This window comes from Diplotaxodon limnothrissa, linkage group LG10, assembly GCF_057381915.1.
Source record: "Diplotaxodon limnothrissa isolate DT_005_m linkage group LG10, D_limnothrissa_male_GT1.1, whole genome shotgun sequence".
NCBI classification, from domain to species: domain Eukaryota; kingdom Metazoa; phylum Chordata; class Actinopteri; order Cichliformes; family Cichlidae; genus Diplotaxodon; species Diplotaxodon limnothrissa.
The window spans coordinates 25,882,657-25,899,866 of NC_140605.1; the positions used below are offsets into that span (position 1 = coordinate 25,882,657).

Below are 17,210 nucleotides of genomic sequence, written 5' to 3' on the forward strand. Positions count from 1 at the left end.
GAGGCATCTGCCAGATTTTATTATTGGCTTTGCATCATCACTTAAATTGCTATAACAAAAAATAATTCCCCAAATATGAGATAAAGTACTTATCATCATAAGTAAAACACTTCTAATTAGCATTCCTAAGAGATAAAAGATTTAAAAAAAATATAACTGGGTGCTCACGTTCATACTTGAAATCCATCGCTGGGAAAATGCAAAATTGTGGTAAATGTTGGCATCAATGTACATTGAAATTTAATCCCAGGACAATGCAAGGACAGTGTAATTCAAACCATAACATATGAGGACAAACAAACAAGCAAAAACACAAGAGCATATTCACATCAAGAAGCCACCTTCGTCTTTATTAATAAAATTGTTTGGTTAATACAGATGCTGTAGCTCAGAGGGAGTCAGTGAGCTGAAGTGGATGAACACTCCATGTAATCTTAAACACCAAGCTGTGTGACTGCAAAAAACAAAACAAAACAAAGCAAAAAAAAATAATTAATTAAAAAAAACAAGAACAAGAAACCTTGTGTAGAGCTTGGGTTGGGAAGAAGAAAAAAAAGGGAAAAAAACAAACAAACATCTGTAGTGTGAAATCTTTTCCATATTTTGACATATGTTACATTTCTTTTCATTTACAAAAGTGCAAACAGATCACGTTCAGATCTACTCAATATAAGCCATGGCGCGTGGGACTCAAACAGCCGCATTCAGAGTAGCAAAATTTATGTCTTGGACCTCGGTGCCATCAGTCCAGCTACACAGTAACAGGAAAGGGAATTTAAACATTTCTGTTTTGTTTTTTCCATATAATGGGAAGATTCGCAATACAAGTCCTCGGCAATGGATATTGTTATGATTATGGCACACACTTTTTGGTCCATCCTCAGACACGGACATTGTTTTTTGCTAAATGCTTAAATAGTTGTTTTTTTCGTGTGTGTTGATATACAATGTGTACCGGTGTGCCTCCTGCTCCACCCCAAGTCTCTCACCCTCCCAGTTCATGTTGTCATCAGTTGAAAGTCATACTGTACAAATGTCAAAGGGCAATCAATAATCAGAGTTTACAGGAAGTAGTCTGGGGTGCGGCGAGTGACGTGGGGCTCCCCTCTGCGAGGCGCTGGATCAAACTGCAAGCTGGGTAGAAGGAGTAGAAAGAATAAATACGATTTGTTAACCACTATATGTTTTATATACAATTACAGCTGGGTCCCAAAGCTACCAGAATGCATCGTGCCTTAGACTTTACAGGGTTTAAAATAAAACCTAAAGGATTTAGGACTTTTCGGTACTTACAAAGAGTATTTTAGGGTGTCGTCTAGTTCCATGATTGCCGCCTGGTTGCCGCAGCGGTAGCAGTAGTTGGGAGCGCTAAATATTGTCACCACGTTCCTCTCGTGGCACCAGTTGTAACCCTGAGGGAGGCAGATGCATTATTCACTGGAAATGTATAATTCAGAATAAACTGCAACTCTAATGCAAATCTAAAACTGAACTCGCCCTTGAACTCTGTATGACTGGTTGATGGTGATATAACCATTTTGTCCCGATGTTCTCTGTAGCAGCGAGGCTTTCAACTCCATTTTTTGTACGGTTAGTGCACTTCCAAAGGTTGGAGGAGCTATTTATCGTAACGGCTCTTTGTTGCAGTTAAATTCATATTAGCGTGCTGACTGCCGGTTGGAATCAAGCCGTCTTTCCTGAGCTTATTCACCCCTCAGCAGCAGATGGATTATTTGTATGCACATCAAATGAGCCAGTGACATACCTCCATAACCAGCTGGTGGGCACGGGACACCAATGTGAGGCGGTTGGCGTGGTTGAAAGTCTCCGAAATGTCCTGACCGAATGTGTAGCCGGCTCCTCGCGGAGAGATGCCCCAGCCACCGCGGTCATCCGGGTCCGACCACAGCAGGTCACACATGGGACCCTACAGGAGACAAGGAGGAGGAAACAAATTGGTTTATGGGCTGGATGGACTTAAACAGCCACTCTTATTAGCTCAATTTAGCTTTCAAATATTATAGATGTATTTAAAATGTCATTGTTACCTCATGTGGCACTTCCTGTAAACGGTCCAATGCCCTAATATGATCCAGTGTATCTATGGATGGTGACAGGCCTCCATGAAGGCAGAAAATCTAGAGGGAGAGGAAGGAAACATGAATCTAATTAATATTTCCTCTACTAATGTTTGATTCTTTCAGAACATTACGCTTACATATGTGAAACCGAGTTTATATTCTTACCTGAGAGTCTACCAAGGCAGTGAGGGGCAGGTAATCGAACAGGTCTGTGAAGTACTTCCAAACATTGGCGTTACCATATTTCCGTAGACACTCGTCATAGAAGCCATACACTTGCGTGATCTGTCTGCTCTCGTGATTCCCTCTGAGGATTGTGATGCGCTCTTGGAAGCGAACCTGAGGAAAAAAAAAAATAGCAGAGAAAAGATCTGAATGTTATTTTTTTTATTCTCATTCAAATAAATAAATGAATACATTTCAGGTTTAGACAAAGTCAAATGTCAGAACATATCACATACCTTTAGTGCTACTAGTAAAGTGACGGTTTCTACAGAGTAGTACCCTCTGTCCACGTAATCTCCCATGAACAAGTAGTTTGTGTCTGGAGACTTCCCTCCGATCTTGAACAGCTCCATGAGGTCATGAAACTGGCCGTGCACGTCTCCGCACACAGTCACCGGACATCTCACCTCTTGAACGTTTGACTCCTTTGTCAGGATCTCCTTTGCCTGGTTGGAAAAAAGAAATAATTCAATAAATAAATCTGCCTGGTTCAGGGTTTGAAAAACAAATGATCCCCACTACCGAAACATGCCAAAAATGTACAAGTCTGAAATACCAAAAGGCAGCTGGGACAAAGCAACAATGGCCTAAGAACATTTTAAGTTTTATTCATCTAAACTTGCCACTGATTAGTTCCAACACAGAGGAAGTCATGTGATCCGTTAATCACATGCACAATACAATGTAATTTCCAGGGTCATTCTTTGTTCTTTATTTGAGAGCTGGACAATTTCCTGACATCCCCACTCCCCAATTTCCACATCAGCCTCCGGGGAATCCATTAAGATGCTACACAGTGATTATAGCATAAACCGAAACACCACCACCAGAAGCTCTCTATGGATGTAAGCCTCTAAAATGCGTGTGTGTGTGTGCGTGTGTGTGCGTGTGTGTCTTTTATTAGTTTCCTGCAGGTCTGGCTTGCAGTGCTTGGAATTGCAGCTCTGGCTGCACTGCAACATTTCCCAAAAAAAAAATCAATTAGTGTGATGCTCCACAACCCAAAAAAAAAAAAAAAAAAAAAAAAATGGAGACTGGCTGCTGCCACTTCTGGATGGAAAAACACTTGGTTTGCTCTGATTATTCATTTAAGAGGACTCAACCAAAGCCAAAAGTGCTGTAGCAATGTAACATGACCGCTACAGCTAAAAGTAGATGCGATGAGAAATGTTATTCTTAGACATAGTTCAATCGACTCAGAATTCACCGTGAAGCAGTCGAAAACCTGCCGAGCGTGAGTCACTGTGTGGCCTACAGCTAATGCTTCTGGAGGTGGAAAAAAAAAATAGGATACTGCTGTCTCATTCAATGCACACAGGAAAAATACACACCAAAAACCTGAAGCTGATATTTTATTTGAACAACCACTTTTTGGAGCCTCTCAGTTCAGAGCAGGGTTTTCTTTGGGGGGGGAGGGGGTAGAAATGTGTATTTTTTTCCAGCTTAAAAATATACCCTGGCATTCTGTGAATCATTTTCACCAGCCAGCTGCCTGCTTGTTATGCGGTCTTTAGCTGCAGTTGCCAGATTAAAACAAAACAATAGGAGAACACTTTAAACAGCATCAATACTAAATCTGGACACCCACAACAAGCCCCGTTCCTGGAGTCAGTCTAACGTGGCTCTCTTCCAGCCACGAAAGCCTAATGTTTTGTCAACGACGCAATCTGAGCAGCCGTGCATACTGTCCCCTTTAAACAACAGGGTGAGAGAGAGAATCGACAGAGTCAGAGTGCTATAGCTGGCCTGTCAACAGCAGATGGGACAAACTCAGAGTCAAAAGGACAGAGTTGCATCGCCGCACAATGCTGACCTATATAAAGCACGCCCCTCCACGTGCCCATACTGCCATGAGGCAGGAGGCTTTTCAGTGACTGGGCTTAGCTTGGCAGGCTGACCGCTGTTTCTGCCTTTAAAGCAATTGAGCTGCTAAGCCCAAGAGAATATTCTCGATGTCTGCATTAAAGTCAAACAGCGATAAGTTTTCATCCCAATCTCACGCCAACCCTTATTAGTGGCGTGAGGGGAAATAAACAAGCAAACAAACACGCACTTTAAGTAGGCCAGGTCAGGCTGTCTGGGATCCTCTTTACTTTTCACCGCTCTGCACTCAACTTCTTCATTTCCTTTGCTCACAGTTTCAGTTTAATTAAGCACAACATGCAATTCAAACACTGTATAACTGGAGAAGAGCTAAAAAGACTAAATTAGTCTCGCAAAATCACGCAACAGTGATAGGAATCTAAACAGTTTTTTGTTATTGAGCACAATGACTACTATTCACTTTCCCAATAAGGCAGATGAGAAATATAAATTCAATAAAGAAATAAAATGTGTTATTTCCTCAGCCTTGAGGTTATCCACCATGTCTGAGGAACTCTCCAGCTAAAATAGTTTCAATAAAAACGGCAACTGCACACAGATAAAATAAATTAGACTTTTACGACTATATTTTTTTTTACTCAGAAGCAACCAAAACAAGTATTTCAATAAGGTAAATAATACAAAAAAGATAGAAGCACAATTAAATATGAGCAAATAAAGTTCAACAAAACAAATGAACTCTTTCCCGCAAAGAGACGGAATTTGACGAGCTCCTCTGTACGCTTCATGACGAGTTTTGACATCTCATTATTTCTCAATAAAGATGTGGTTTGATAACCTTTAAAAGAGTTTCTGGGTTTTTCCAACAGTAGCTGCATAGGCAGAGATGCAAACCCAGTCATTTTGTTCTATAACCAGGCCTCAAATACGTCAGGCACAGCTCAGTTAAGAAAAGAGCTACGAGGACTGTTATCTACCGACACATCAAGGTTTTCCACTGAGTACATACACAATGAAATGTGAGGAAATCACAAAAAGATATGTGAGCCTTTGGCTTCGTATTTGTGACCGACCCACGAGCGTCTGCATCCATCCATTTATCATTTGAACGCTCTTAACAAGTTTTTGGGTGTAACATTTGATCTTCGGCTCTGTAACCTTACACTAAAGTCGATGTGTAATGTGTTCAGTGACGTATCAGGTGTCACCTCTGCGTCCCAGATTGGGTAAACTGATAACTTGATTAATGTAATGTGCTTTCTCTTTATAGCTTTATGCACAAAAAAGGGGTGGGGTGCCTGTCAATATCCTTCACAAAATGTCACTTTTATCACCTGGGATTAACTTCCGATTAAATATTACATAAACTGGAGAAGGTAAATCAATACAGTGTGACCTGATGTTAGGACTTTTCACTTCTCGAAATTTGAGATCGGATTTAGTGAAATCCACAAAACAGTGTGTGAGGCAACTGTTTATCCACGAGATGTCCAGTAACAGTATGTACTCTGGAAAGCTGTGATTGTGAAAAAGGATGACCGCACTGATTACTCAAGCACCTCGTCCAAAGTACAGATCACACCTGCCACAGAGAGCAAACTCTGCTCAGATTACGACTGCACTCAAGGCGCAGGACGGCCTGCGTTCAACAAAGTGCTTATTCAAGAGCCCCGACATGAAGTCAGCAGTTTTGGTCAGCTAAATCAGCCCATCAGTGTGGAAGAACCAGCCAAAGGCTCACCTGCAGACAGCTTCAGGTGAAATAAATCTGACAGCTCTGCAAGACTGTAACCACAAGCAATGACCTCACTCCTGATTTATGGTAGCTGAATGTTATGCATACTGCCAACCTCACCGAGTGAAACCACTGTAAAAATAATTAACACGAGCAGCAGACAAATGGTGGCAGGTTATGTCTGATTTCATCAGCATTTCTGCTATGACAGTATGAATTTTGATGACATGTATTTCACAACTCATTTTGCCTTGGATGCACTCAAAGACCACCGAGCAAACATCCATTTCTGATGTTTTTTTAATGAGTCAACCAGAGATACAAAAAAAGGTCAAGCAGATGACATCAGTTCTAACAAGTGGGTCAACTGCAGCAACGTGACCAAATTATTGCATCACTGTGGCACACTTTAGAGGTCTCTACACACCTGCGTCATTGCATTTCTTATCTACCCTTCAAGATGGTTCACCCAACGCAAGATTCAAGATGAAGTAGACCAAGTTAACATGTTTCGAAATATAAGAAAATGACTGTGGCTGACTGCAGCCAAAATACCAAAAAACACACGCTATACAAATATGGCTTAAATGAAGTAGAAACAAAGTAGCACAAAAAGATGAAGGAGAACAAATAAATAGAATAGAAAAAAAAAGAGGCCAATCCAAAAAATATATAAATCTACATATAATACAATAAGGAGCTTACAATATTACACACAGAAACCATCTCTGGATGATCATGTAACCCTTTAATAGGTTTATTTTTGGCCAAAGGAAAAAGCAGAAGGTCACAAAAAGGTTAACTCTCCCCATCTGTGACACATTATTCATTTAATCACATTTTCTCTGCAAAATTGACGGCAACATCAAACCAGTATCCAGTAAGCAGACCCCAGTCTGCAGTCACCTAATTCAAACCTGGCTCAGTGCTAAATTGTCAAACCAATGATCTTACTTCTGTGAAACAAACAACTTTTGCAACAACATCCAGACTCTTAAGAGTGAGGAGCCTACGATAATGCAAACTGGGGAAAAAATTAAAATCGCAATTAATCACGTTAAACAGAGGAACACTTCAAAGCATTGCCTCTCAGCACACTGACACCAGGCTGAGGCTCTGGTATGACCGGCCTTCTTGTGAGACAACTGGAAGGGCAGATTACACAGCACATCTCATTCCTCTGCACCCACACGCATCCCCAAAACAAACACGGCCTCTATCTGAGTCACAATGAACAGTGTTATCCTGAGTCACACACTCTGATCCCCTTAGCAACAAAGGCTTTCACAGTGTTAGTGATGCAACTCACAATCAATCATATCCTCGGCTATTTTTAAAATCCGGGAGGATGTTGTGTGGGAGCCTTCTGCTGAATGTATAAACAACATTCACTGGGTGGGAGGGGTGGATGGACAGATACAAGTAGACAGTGTGGAGAAACTGGGCTCCTGACAATGATACAGCCCCCCACCCACCCACCCTCAGCTGCTTTAATGGCATCTTTGCTCCATTAGGAAGGAAACAGGAAAGAGGAACGCTGCATCATTTGTGCAGCTCTTCCATCTACAGCACATGTGCTGTATCGCAGATGTATCACTCAATTATTAGCCGTTTGCTGATATACCAATATCAGTATTTATTACAGATGATATATAGAGATTTAAAAGGTAAAGAGGAGGCAGGAGAAACACCCTTCAACCATGTTATAAGTGTTGATGTGGCAGCCTGCAACTCCCCTGTCAGCAACACGTGCTTGCAATGCCACAAACATGACAGCTGGCTGAGTCTGGCGGAGAGTATACGGGCAATTTATGACTTATTATGACAAGTAAACAAACTGAATTATCATAATATCTCAGTAAGGATTTATTTAAAGGAAAATCTTCAGTTACAGTTGGAGAAATCATTTTTTGTGTGTCTGTAAAGAAAAGACTTGCTGAGATATCACATTTTAAATCCCTGAATATTGTCATCACTCTCAAAAATCCTATATCAGTCGGGATCTAATGTGCTGTGCCAGTATAGCTGTCTTAACAAGTGTTCGCAAGATCCGTCTGTCTTTGAGATAGTTTTTTTTCTGTATGTTGAACTATGTGCTAAATAAAAGAGGCTAGTATAAACAATCCCTGTGTGCTTTCCAACTAACTCCATTAATAAAAAGGCCAATTTATATGCCCAGCTAAGCACTGACCACCACCACCACCATCCCTCTAAGCCCTATGGAAAGGATCCCGTCCCTTTTTGGGATCCTGATACACAGTGTAATGAGCATTTAAAATTACTGGGACTCAAATGGAAACAAATATTGGGATTAACGTTCCACTTGAGAATACCAGACCTTTAAACTTCAGCACACAGAACTCCAAACATGGTAGCAGCATAAAAAGAAAAACAGACTCTGAAGACTGTCCAAAAAGAAAAGAAAAAAAGAAAAGAAAAAGCCTCTTCTGTCAGCATAAAGCCTAACAGCAAATTTATAATATTCACTATATACGCTGTCAAGTTATGGTGTCAGTCACTTGACTTCTGACACATAAATCTAACAATCAGAGGACAGGGTGTCAATTCTCCAGCAGGGGGAAGCCTAAAAATGGACCATGACCCAAGGCAGCAACAATATATAGCACGCTTTGGGCAAGAGAGCTTTCTAGAAACAGAAATCCTAGACAGATCAAGATCAGGATTAAAAAGCACAAAAAACAAATCCAAAACCCAAACAAAAAGAGTATTAATTAAAACAATCTGAGGAGAGAACAGTGGTAAAATGTTTAAGAGTAAATGCTCCTTTACAACCAGACATCCAGAGCCGGAAATCAGCACAGAGCAGGGAGATTGGGGTTAAGCTCAGCTCAGACCACAAAATCAAATGGCCAGTTATCAACCAAAGCAGAAGCATATGGGCATAACAACACTCATAACAAGTTAATTAAGGTTAGTTTAAAAAAAAAATAAAAAATTATAATAGTAAAGGAAGGAACCAGCTTAAAGGTCAACTTCACACTGTGATGATAACATCAAAGGTCAGCGTCTGAGGGAAATTACCATCAAGTCATTTTTCAGCTATTTTTAACTAATTCTATGTTTCCAAAGCAGTGATGCAAAAAAATAGAGCAAAGGACTAAGGAACTCAAATTGAAAATTACAATTCAGGCCAGGCATCACTTTCATCCATTAGGTCATGTTTAAGTTTGAAAACCGCCCACATTATTGCCTCGAACAAGTCATCCTCTCCATTTATAGACATGAGTAAACAGAAGGTAGATAATGGACTCAGTTTCCTGACTACCTGTGAGAGCTGCTGAGGGGCAAAAAAAAAAGCACCACACACACAATCAGCTGGCAGTTTATTAGGCACATCTAATTAAAAACTAACAAGATTATTACTTTGATGGCACGATGTTTGTGGAAATTGCCTTGATTAAGACTTGCGGTGTTTTAGGAGACTGCAGTGTCTGCTGTTGCTGAATTGTGCCGAATTACAGGAGGCGTTTCTCTCATTTAGACTAGCCCTCATTCAGGGTGTTTCTTGGCTTAAAGGATTTTTATTGTCATTCTAACATTTGATGTGAAACAAAGTTTTGCACTCAGCGAACAAGAATGAGAACACCTAAGAACAACGCATACAGAACCAAAGGAGCAGGAAATACATTTGCATTGTAATTTAGCATAAATAAGAAGTGGTGGACAGTGCAGAGCCCAGTGGTTTCTCATGTTTGTTATCTTTGGCTGGGAGCAGCAGAGACTATAGAGCACATTTAGGGCACTGATGGGGCTTTGGCTACATAAACAAACATTATTCATCCACATGTAGTGAAGGTAAACAGACTGTGTTACCTTAATTAACAAGTCTGAGCAATTTGCTATTTTTTTTGGTCATTGGATAACCAAAAATGTATTTTAAGCTCGACTAAACTAAGCCCCACTTAGAAATAACTTGTTATAATTGGAGGGCCAAATGTCTTAAGTAGGTGCCAACTTTCTTTTTCTTTTTTTATTGCAGGAAAAAAACCCTCCTCGATATAAATTGACTGGCTGGATTTATTACCCTGTGCCGAGAGCTACACAGTAAGCTTTTCCTCACCTTTTCATTGCTCCAAGTGGCTGCACCTAAACTGGATACAATCAACCTTAATAGGCTAAATAAAAGGAGCCCAAAAGCCTGACTTTCTCACAAGAAATCAACTTTATCTCTTTCCATTTTGATGCCAGCTGGCCACATTTTTCTTTTACTATTTTCTAACAGCTTCCATACATAAATACTGAGGCAGAGCACTTCCACTCAGTAGCACGGCTAAGAGATGCTGCAGTCACTGTCAGTGTGAATGAGAAGGGCTGTAAATGTGGTATGTGACTTGAATTCAAAGCTTGTGGGTCATTCTAGCTGCCCGGTAAAGCACCAAGAAGCCCGAAAACTACCACATGTAATTTCTTATTTAGCGGTGTAAAGCTGTTTAAACAGAACAGAAGTCTGGGGCAACTCGTAATGATTGTCAAATCCATGCACAACGCAGTGAAATGTACACGATAGACGCCATTTTAAGAATGTCTGGAAGGCGGCGGTGAGGAGGGAGAAGACGTTAGCAATAAGTTAAGGGAGGGAATTAAAAAATAAAATCTTACCTTTTCACATAGTGTTTTTACTTGTCCCTCGGACAGCTGCTTGCATTCATTGAGCTGCTCGATCCACTGATCCAGTTCTTTCGTAAACGCCTTTTCGTCCATTTCTGTGTGTTTTCGGGTTTGCTGCAGTTTGTCACGTTAGCTAATTCGGGTTAGGAGACGACTCTCCCAGAGGTTACCGTCTCTCGAGGGCTTACAAAATGGCCACAGTAGAAGCTAATCACTCTCTTACTAATAGGCGCATGTATCGCTAACTGCCAGATCACTGTGATGATTTGACTGAATTGAAACTGGGAGAGGGAGGGAGAGGTGACAGTTAAGGATCCACCCTTGTCGAGCCGCTGGCGAGCAAATAACAAACTTCCGGTTGTGCTTCGAAATAAAAGCTTCTCGGCGGACAAGTTCTGAAATACACCCTTACCTAAAAGAAAAAAATAAGAAGAAGAACTTGCTAGGCTTAAACATAACAACAATGCAACTAGAAAAAACTAGCATCCGGCAAATAATCGAAAAAAAAAATAATAAGAGTCTTTAATTGACCACCTTTTACAACTTTTCTACGTATGTAAATTTTAATTTTATGTAAACAGCTCAAGTAAACATGGTCTGAATAAATTTCTGCCACACTCTGAAACTTACACAGTGACAAAGGTTGGTAAATATACATAACATATATCCCAGAATGTCGTCTATTATGGTAGATGTTTGAGGATATATTATTTTTATGATGATTGTTATTATTATGTGAAGATTGCGTCAGACTAGGGTATTGTTGAAAAATCTAATAATTTCCGGTCTAACGCTGTGTGGTCTACCTTTACTAAAAACAGAGCGCCGCCCGAAGCAACCAGAGACCTATGAAGGCTACTCACTGATTGGTTCGCTGAGCTGCTTCCTGTGCAGTTTCATTGGCTCGCTGTTTATTGGGGAAGTTACTAACACAAACCAAAGAGAATACGTCATGGCTCTGTGAAAGCATGCCGTGCATTTCACGTTGTGGCCATGATGTCACTGTTTTACCTCCTTGTTGTCAAGGCCAAAAAATGTAAACAAAACAAAAGACAGCGTTGTCTTTTAACCACGCTTTCTTTAACAGGCTTACCTTCCGCATTGTATTCATTCCTCTCAGTTTTCGGTCATAAATAAAGGTCGCTAGGCCCATTTAAAGGAGTTTATTGTTTGTGTACGGTATCAGCAAAACTGCCAAGTGATCTCACTCAGACTCAGTCCTAAAGCCAGTGACTTTCTAACAAAAACAACGATTAAAGATTCGTTGATAATATAATACATCTGTGCGTCACAATGTGCACTCATGATTCATCACTGTAATAAACATAATCAGAGTTAATCTTTCACAAAAAGTTCTCTCTTCACAGAAACACCAAGTTCACCTTTAAATAACACTATATTTCCAAACCATATTTACCTATATTGAATCGTTTATGAGGCACTTTATAAAAACTACAGTTCCCAGGTCAATTTATTTAATTGCCTGTATTCAGGCATGTCCCTTCGATAGCTCAGTTGGTAGAGCGGAGGACTGTAGGTATATGATAGCAGGAATCCTTAGGTCGCTGGTTCAACTCCGGCTCGAAGGAGCTTTTTGGGTGCTTTGAGTACTCCGGGATAGTAGAAAAACACTAAATAAGAATCAGTCCATTTACCATTTACTATATGTGAATTAATCAGCATGGTCAAGCCCCTTCTGTTCTTTGAAATTATGCAAAAGGACTCAGTGACTGAGGGTGAGAGCAACAATTCAGGAAATATTTCGAACTAGAAAAATGGGGGGGGGGGATAAGCTTTAATTGTGAACATTGTTCATCCCATACCAAGCAGTTTGTTAGAATGTGGCAACAACCTTTTTGGGATGAATTTGCTGACACTTTCAGCAATGACCCTGCAGTCGATTCACAAGAACCTTCTTTATATGTATGACAAACTGAAAGTTTCTGACTGCGGCTTTAACAGTTTCAATTCAGCATACGACCTGTTGTTCTTCTTTAACTCTAAATATAGACCTATTATATCATACTGTTATGTGAAGTCCAAAGCAGGTCTTCTCTTGTATTGTGCAAAAACATAAAAGAATGGAGACTTTACTAAGCCTGGTCCCAGTTAATCCCAGACTCAATTAAACTGGTAACATAATAAATCATATTTATTTTAGCTGGGGGCTCTGTGTGGAGCAGGGATCCCACATCTTTTCTAATCAGCCAGAACAACATTCGTCAGTTTGTCTTTAGTTTATTTTGTCTTTATATATATATATATGTAGTTTATACTGGAATTTGATGATTTCATTTATTAAAGAAAAAAAGCTATCCAAAACTGGCACTATGTAAAAAAGTAATTGCCCCCTAAATCTAATAACTGGTTGTGCCACCCTTGGCAGTAAGAACTCCAAACAAGTGTTTTCGATAATTGATACTTTCAGTTTGTCTTTTCACTCTTTCACTTTGTCTCTTTGCTCTTTTACTTTGTGGTGGAAGGACTTTAACCCTCTCTTCTTTGTGAAATTATTTTAATTCAGTCACATTGGAGATTTTCCCAGCATGAATGATCTGTTTAAGAAAGTATCAAAGTATCTCAGTTGGATTAAATTTGGGGCTTTGAATGGGCCAAACCCTCGATTTGTTTTGTTTTTTGTTTGTTTGTTTGTTTGTTTTTCCACAGTTGGACTTCGGTGGTGTGTTTTGGATTATTGTTCCGCTACAAAACCCAAGTGTTCTTGAGCTTCAGAACAGGAACTGATGGACAGATATTTTCCACCAGGATTTTCTGTCAGACAGCAGAATTCATGGTTCAATCATTTACAGCAAGTTGTTCTGGTCCCAAATCAGCAAAACAGCCCAAGACCATCACACTACCACCACCATGTTTGACTGTTGGTATGATCTTTCTATGAAATGTTGTGTTAGTTTTACACAGGATTCAACAGGATTCAAACCTTCCACAAAGTTCAACTTTTCATCATCAGTCAACAAGACATTTTCCCAATAGTCTTGGGGATCATTAAGATTTGTTATTTTTTTGGCAAATGTAAGATGAGCCTTTGTGATGGTTCATCACTGTTCCAGGTTTTCTCCATTGGTTTTGTAACCCCTTTCAGACTGATAAATGTCAATGACTTTGTTTCTAAGTTGTTTCTTGAGATTGTGATATGATGTGTTGCTTTTTGAGATCTTTTAGCCTATTTCATTTTGTCAGACAGGTTCTATTTAAGTGATTCTTGAGTCAACATGTCTGGCAGCAACCAGGCTTACGTATCACTAATGAAATTGACATCAGCTTTCCAAAAAAATGTGGTTAATCACAACTAATTCATTTAACAATGGATAGCTTTTCTCCATAATAAATGTAATCATCACTTAAATGCTGAATGTTGTTTTCTTTCTCTAAGATTAAAATTTGCTTGATGATCTGAAAAAAAATAATAAATGTTTGACAAATATGTAAAAAAGCAAAAAAAAAACACAAACACAAACAAATGCTTTTTCTTCTGCTTATCTATGGGTCACGTGTACCAGAACCTTTCCAAACACCAGGGTACACCCTGGAGGGGCTGCCACAGAGAACCCCTATAATCACATCTGTGGCCAATTTACAATCACCAACTGACCCTGGAAGCATGTCTTTGGACTGTGGGGGGCAGCTCAGCTGGCCAGTGGATACAAATCCAGGTGTCTTGTGCTAACCATCAAAATGATCCCTTTCCATTTTTGACCTACAGTAGCTGTCTGTTTTGATACTAAAACTGTTGCCTTAAAGGATTTTCAGGTCATTTACAATTCTGCCTTCAAATTACCACAAGCTCAAGGCAAGCAAGTGCAGTTTTATTGCTATTCCATTATTTATTACATCTGTTGTTTTGCTGCTCTGACTGTAGCTTCTCTGTCATGACTTAACTGTATAGTCTAATTGTTTGTGTCAGCAGGAGGTCACCGCTGGTGTAGACTGGTGTCAGCAGAACCACCTGCTGATCAACGCCGGGAAAACCAAGGAGTTGGTGGTGGACTTCCGGAGACGCAGACACACCACACTGACACCAGTGAACATTGAGATAGTGGACTCTTATAGGTACCTGGGTGTTCACCTGAATAATAAACTGGACTGGAGTCACAACACTGATGCTCTCTACAGGAAGGGTCAGAGCAGACTCTACCTGCTGAGGCGGCTGAGGTCATTTGGAGTACAGGGAGCCCTTTTAAAGACCTTCTATGACTCTGTGGTGGCATCTGTCATTTTTCACAGTGTGGTATGTTGGAGCAGCAGTTTATCGGCAGCTGAGAGGAAGAGGTTGGATAAACTCATCAGGAAGGCCAGCTCTGTTCTGGGATGCACCCTGGACCCAGTGCAGGTGGTGGGAGACAGAAGGACTCTGGCCAAAATAACATCTCTGATGGACAGAGTCTCCCACCCCATGCATGTAAATGTTGCTGAACTGCAGAGCTCCTTCAGTGACAGACTGCTGCATCCTCGATGCATGAAGGAGCGTTTCCGCAGGTCCTTCCTCCCTGCAGCTGTCAGACTGTACAATCAGAACTGCCCCCAACAAACATAGATGTTTACATCTGCGCTGTAACTGCAACAATTTAATCAACCGATTCACACTATAACCTGGTTTGCCTCTTATCTGTAGTTTTTTTTTAATTTGATAACTGTACAGTATCAAATTACTGGTTTATAGTAACCATTGTCCTTAATGTAAATATGTAAGAAAAATTGTGTATGTTTCTGTTCTGTGTCCTGTTTGTTGTATATGTGTCTTTCTGGCTGCTGTTACAACCAAATTTCCCTTTGTGGGACAATTAAAGGATTATTCTATTCTATTCTATTCAGCTCTATTCTATTCTATTCAATACTCAAACAGAGGCATGAGACTTGTGCCAGAGACTTGTCAAGACTGTTGTGAGCAGAGGCTGACAGAGGTCATAGGGGTTACGTCTAAAAGAATAACCATATACCATCCAGGAAAGCCAGTACATGTCAGTCTTGATGTAGCTCTAGATTTTCAGCAGACTTATGAAAGCTTGACACAAGCATATCCAGGTCCATTCAAAGGCAAATGCAGCCTTTACCACAAACAGAGACCACACATGAAACAATAACAGAGATCAAAGGCTATATCTGCTCTTCCAACACACTGGCACATGTTCAAGTTTGTCACGGCAATTAATAATTATCATATCTTAAATCGGGAAGCTTTGCTGCTTCACAACCATCAATTACTTTTTGAAGGAAAAACTGCTTCTCAATTTTCTGAGTGCTCTTATAACAATCAGACATGACATCAAGAAACTAAATATCTTCAGACAGTGTATATTAATCATGGGCATTCCAGCGATTCCAGCAATGATCTTAATTCTTAATGTTCAGCATCAGTGAGGGGAATGTTATCTCCCTGAAATTGACCATCTATTATTGTTAAGCTCTATTTGAGAGAAAGAAATGCACCAATACATCTATTTTCCTCATACAACAATCACACAGTCCTACAGAGGATGTATCTGTGCTGCAATGACGCATCTGTCCCACTGGGTTTTTGGGTTTTTTTGTTTGTTTGTTTTTAATAAAAAGCAGATTAAAATGTCCCTGGCAGTTTTTCCCCCCTCTCTGTTTTTCCCATTTGAGCCTCTCCTGCAACAGCAATTCATGTAATCAAGCAAATTTTCAAGAGCGCACTCCTCATAATTAGAAATTTCTGTTTGCAAGGTCACAATGGAAACAAGCAGTCATCTTCTGCTTTGCTCAGAAAGGACACAAAAGCATCGGCTGCATCCTTGAAGTAAAATCTAACCAGTATCTCCCTCTGGATCACGCTAATCAACGAGGGGATTGAATTTCAGATCCCTCCTTTGATGAGCCGCTCCTCTTCTCATGTTTGCGTAAACATAGTGGATCATGATACAGTTTTCCACATTATTTTCCACTTGACTCATGATAAGCTTACAGTTCATCAAGTTTCAAGTCTCTTAAACGGTGACCCTGTAGTCTATTTTAGATCACGATAAGCATTCTCTGGATCGTTGTTTTCCACATTAACATTTCATTGATCACTTTGTGAAAAGCTCATCCAGGCTGCCTGGCCCTGGCTTTCCCAGCCAGTGGAGTGGGCAGCCATCCAAGCAGGCACACCGTGATGATTTTCCCGTCTACCGTAAACACTCTGCCTGCATTTAGCTGATCTCCTTAGTTGGTTTTCGGTTAAAATCCTGTCCCAAATACGAAAGATGAAGATTCTTCAGTGTCCCTTTGAAAAGAGGGCACTACCCTATCCAGATCTACTGCACGTATGCCTCCATTGAACTTTATGTTTCCAGATTACTTTGTGATCTGTAGTGAGAGTAGGTAGCAGGAGGGGGTATGTGGTGGATAAAATAGATTGAAAGTCAGCAGAAGCAAGACAACATTATTTTGAAGAGGCGGAAAAGAAGGGACCAAGAACGCATCAAGTGGGGCCACAGGAAATCCGAATGTTCACTCAGAACTATTTAATACGTGTAGATAAGTGGTGATAAACCATATTTTCAAGCTCATATGCAGCGCTGTGTTCTTCCACAGATTTATAGTGTGAAATGTTGAGGTGCATAAGAATTTAAACAATCTTATGATGGAGAGTTGTAAAGTGTTGCAAAGTAGGAAAAAAGTATTTAGACATTTTACTTGAGTACAAGTTATAATCCTACTTAAGTAGCTTACCATGCCACAGGTTGTATATTCAA

At 40.2% G+C, this 17,210-nt stretch overlaps 1 protein-coding gene and 1 non-coding gene across 2 annotated transcripts; one reads left to right on the forward strand and one right to left on the reverse strand.

Moving 5' to 3' along the window:
• Positions 1-331: 331 nt before the first annotated feature.
• On the reverse strand, positions 332-10,774 carry ppp2cab (protein phosphatase 2 catalytic subunit alpha b). The gene is made up of 7 exons (XM_085364656.1): positions 10,486-10,774; positions 2,543-2,752; positions 2,247-2,420; positions 2,049-2,138; positions 1,766-1,927; positions 1,294-1,412; positions 332-1,134 (listed from the first exon to the last, which is right to left on the reverse strand). Exons 1-7 carry the CDS (start codon positions 10,585-10,587, stop codon positions 1,062-1,064), a joined length of 930 nt encoding a protein of 309 aa, XP_085220782.1. The 5' UTR covers positions 10,588-10,774; the 3' UTR covers positions 332-1,061.
• Positions 10,775-11,994: 1,220 nt separating this feature from the next.
• On the forward strand, positions 11,995-12,083 carry trnay-gua (transfer RNA tyrosine (anticodon GUA)). The gene is given in 2 exon segments: positions 11,995-12,031; positions 12,048-12,083. It is a non-coding gene; the product is annotated as a tRNA-Tyr (tRNA).
• Positions 12,084-17,210: the final 5,127 nt, after the last annotated feature.

What these genes read in the sequence shown, in the direction of transcription:
- ppp2cab (XM_085364656.1), bottom strand. Translation starts at nt 10,587, where the DNA reads ATGGACGAAAAGGCGTTTACGAAAGAACTGGATCAGTGGATCGAGCAG. An exon ending in CTTTACTAGTAGCACTAAAG is followed by an intron (nt 2,421 to 2,542) that starts GTATGTGATATG and finishes TTTTTTCCTCAG; the next exon opens with GTTCGCTTCCAAGAGCGCAT. An exon ending in CTGCCTTGGTAGACTCTCAG is followed by an intron (nt 2,139 to 2,246) that starts GTAAGAATATAA and finishes CTCTCCCTCTAG; the next exon opens with ATTTTCTGCCTTCATGGAGG.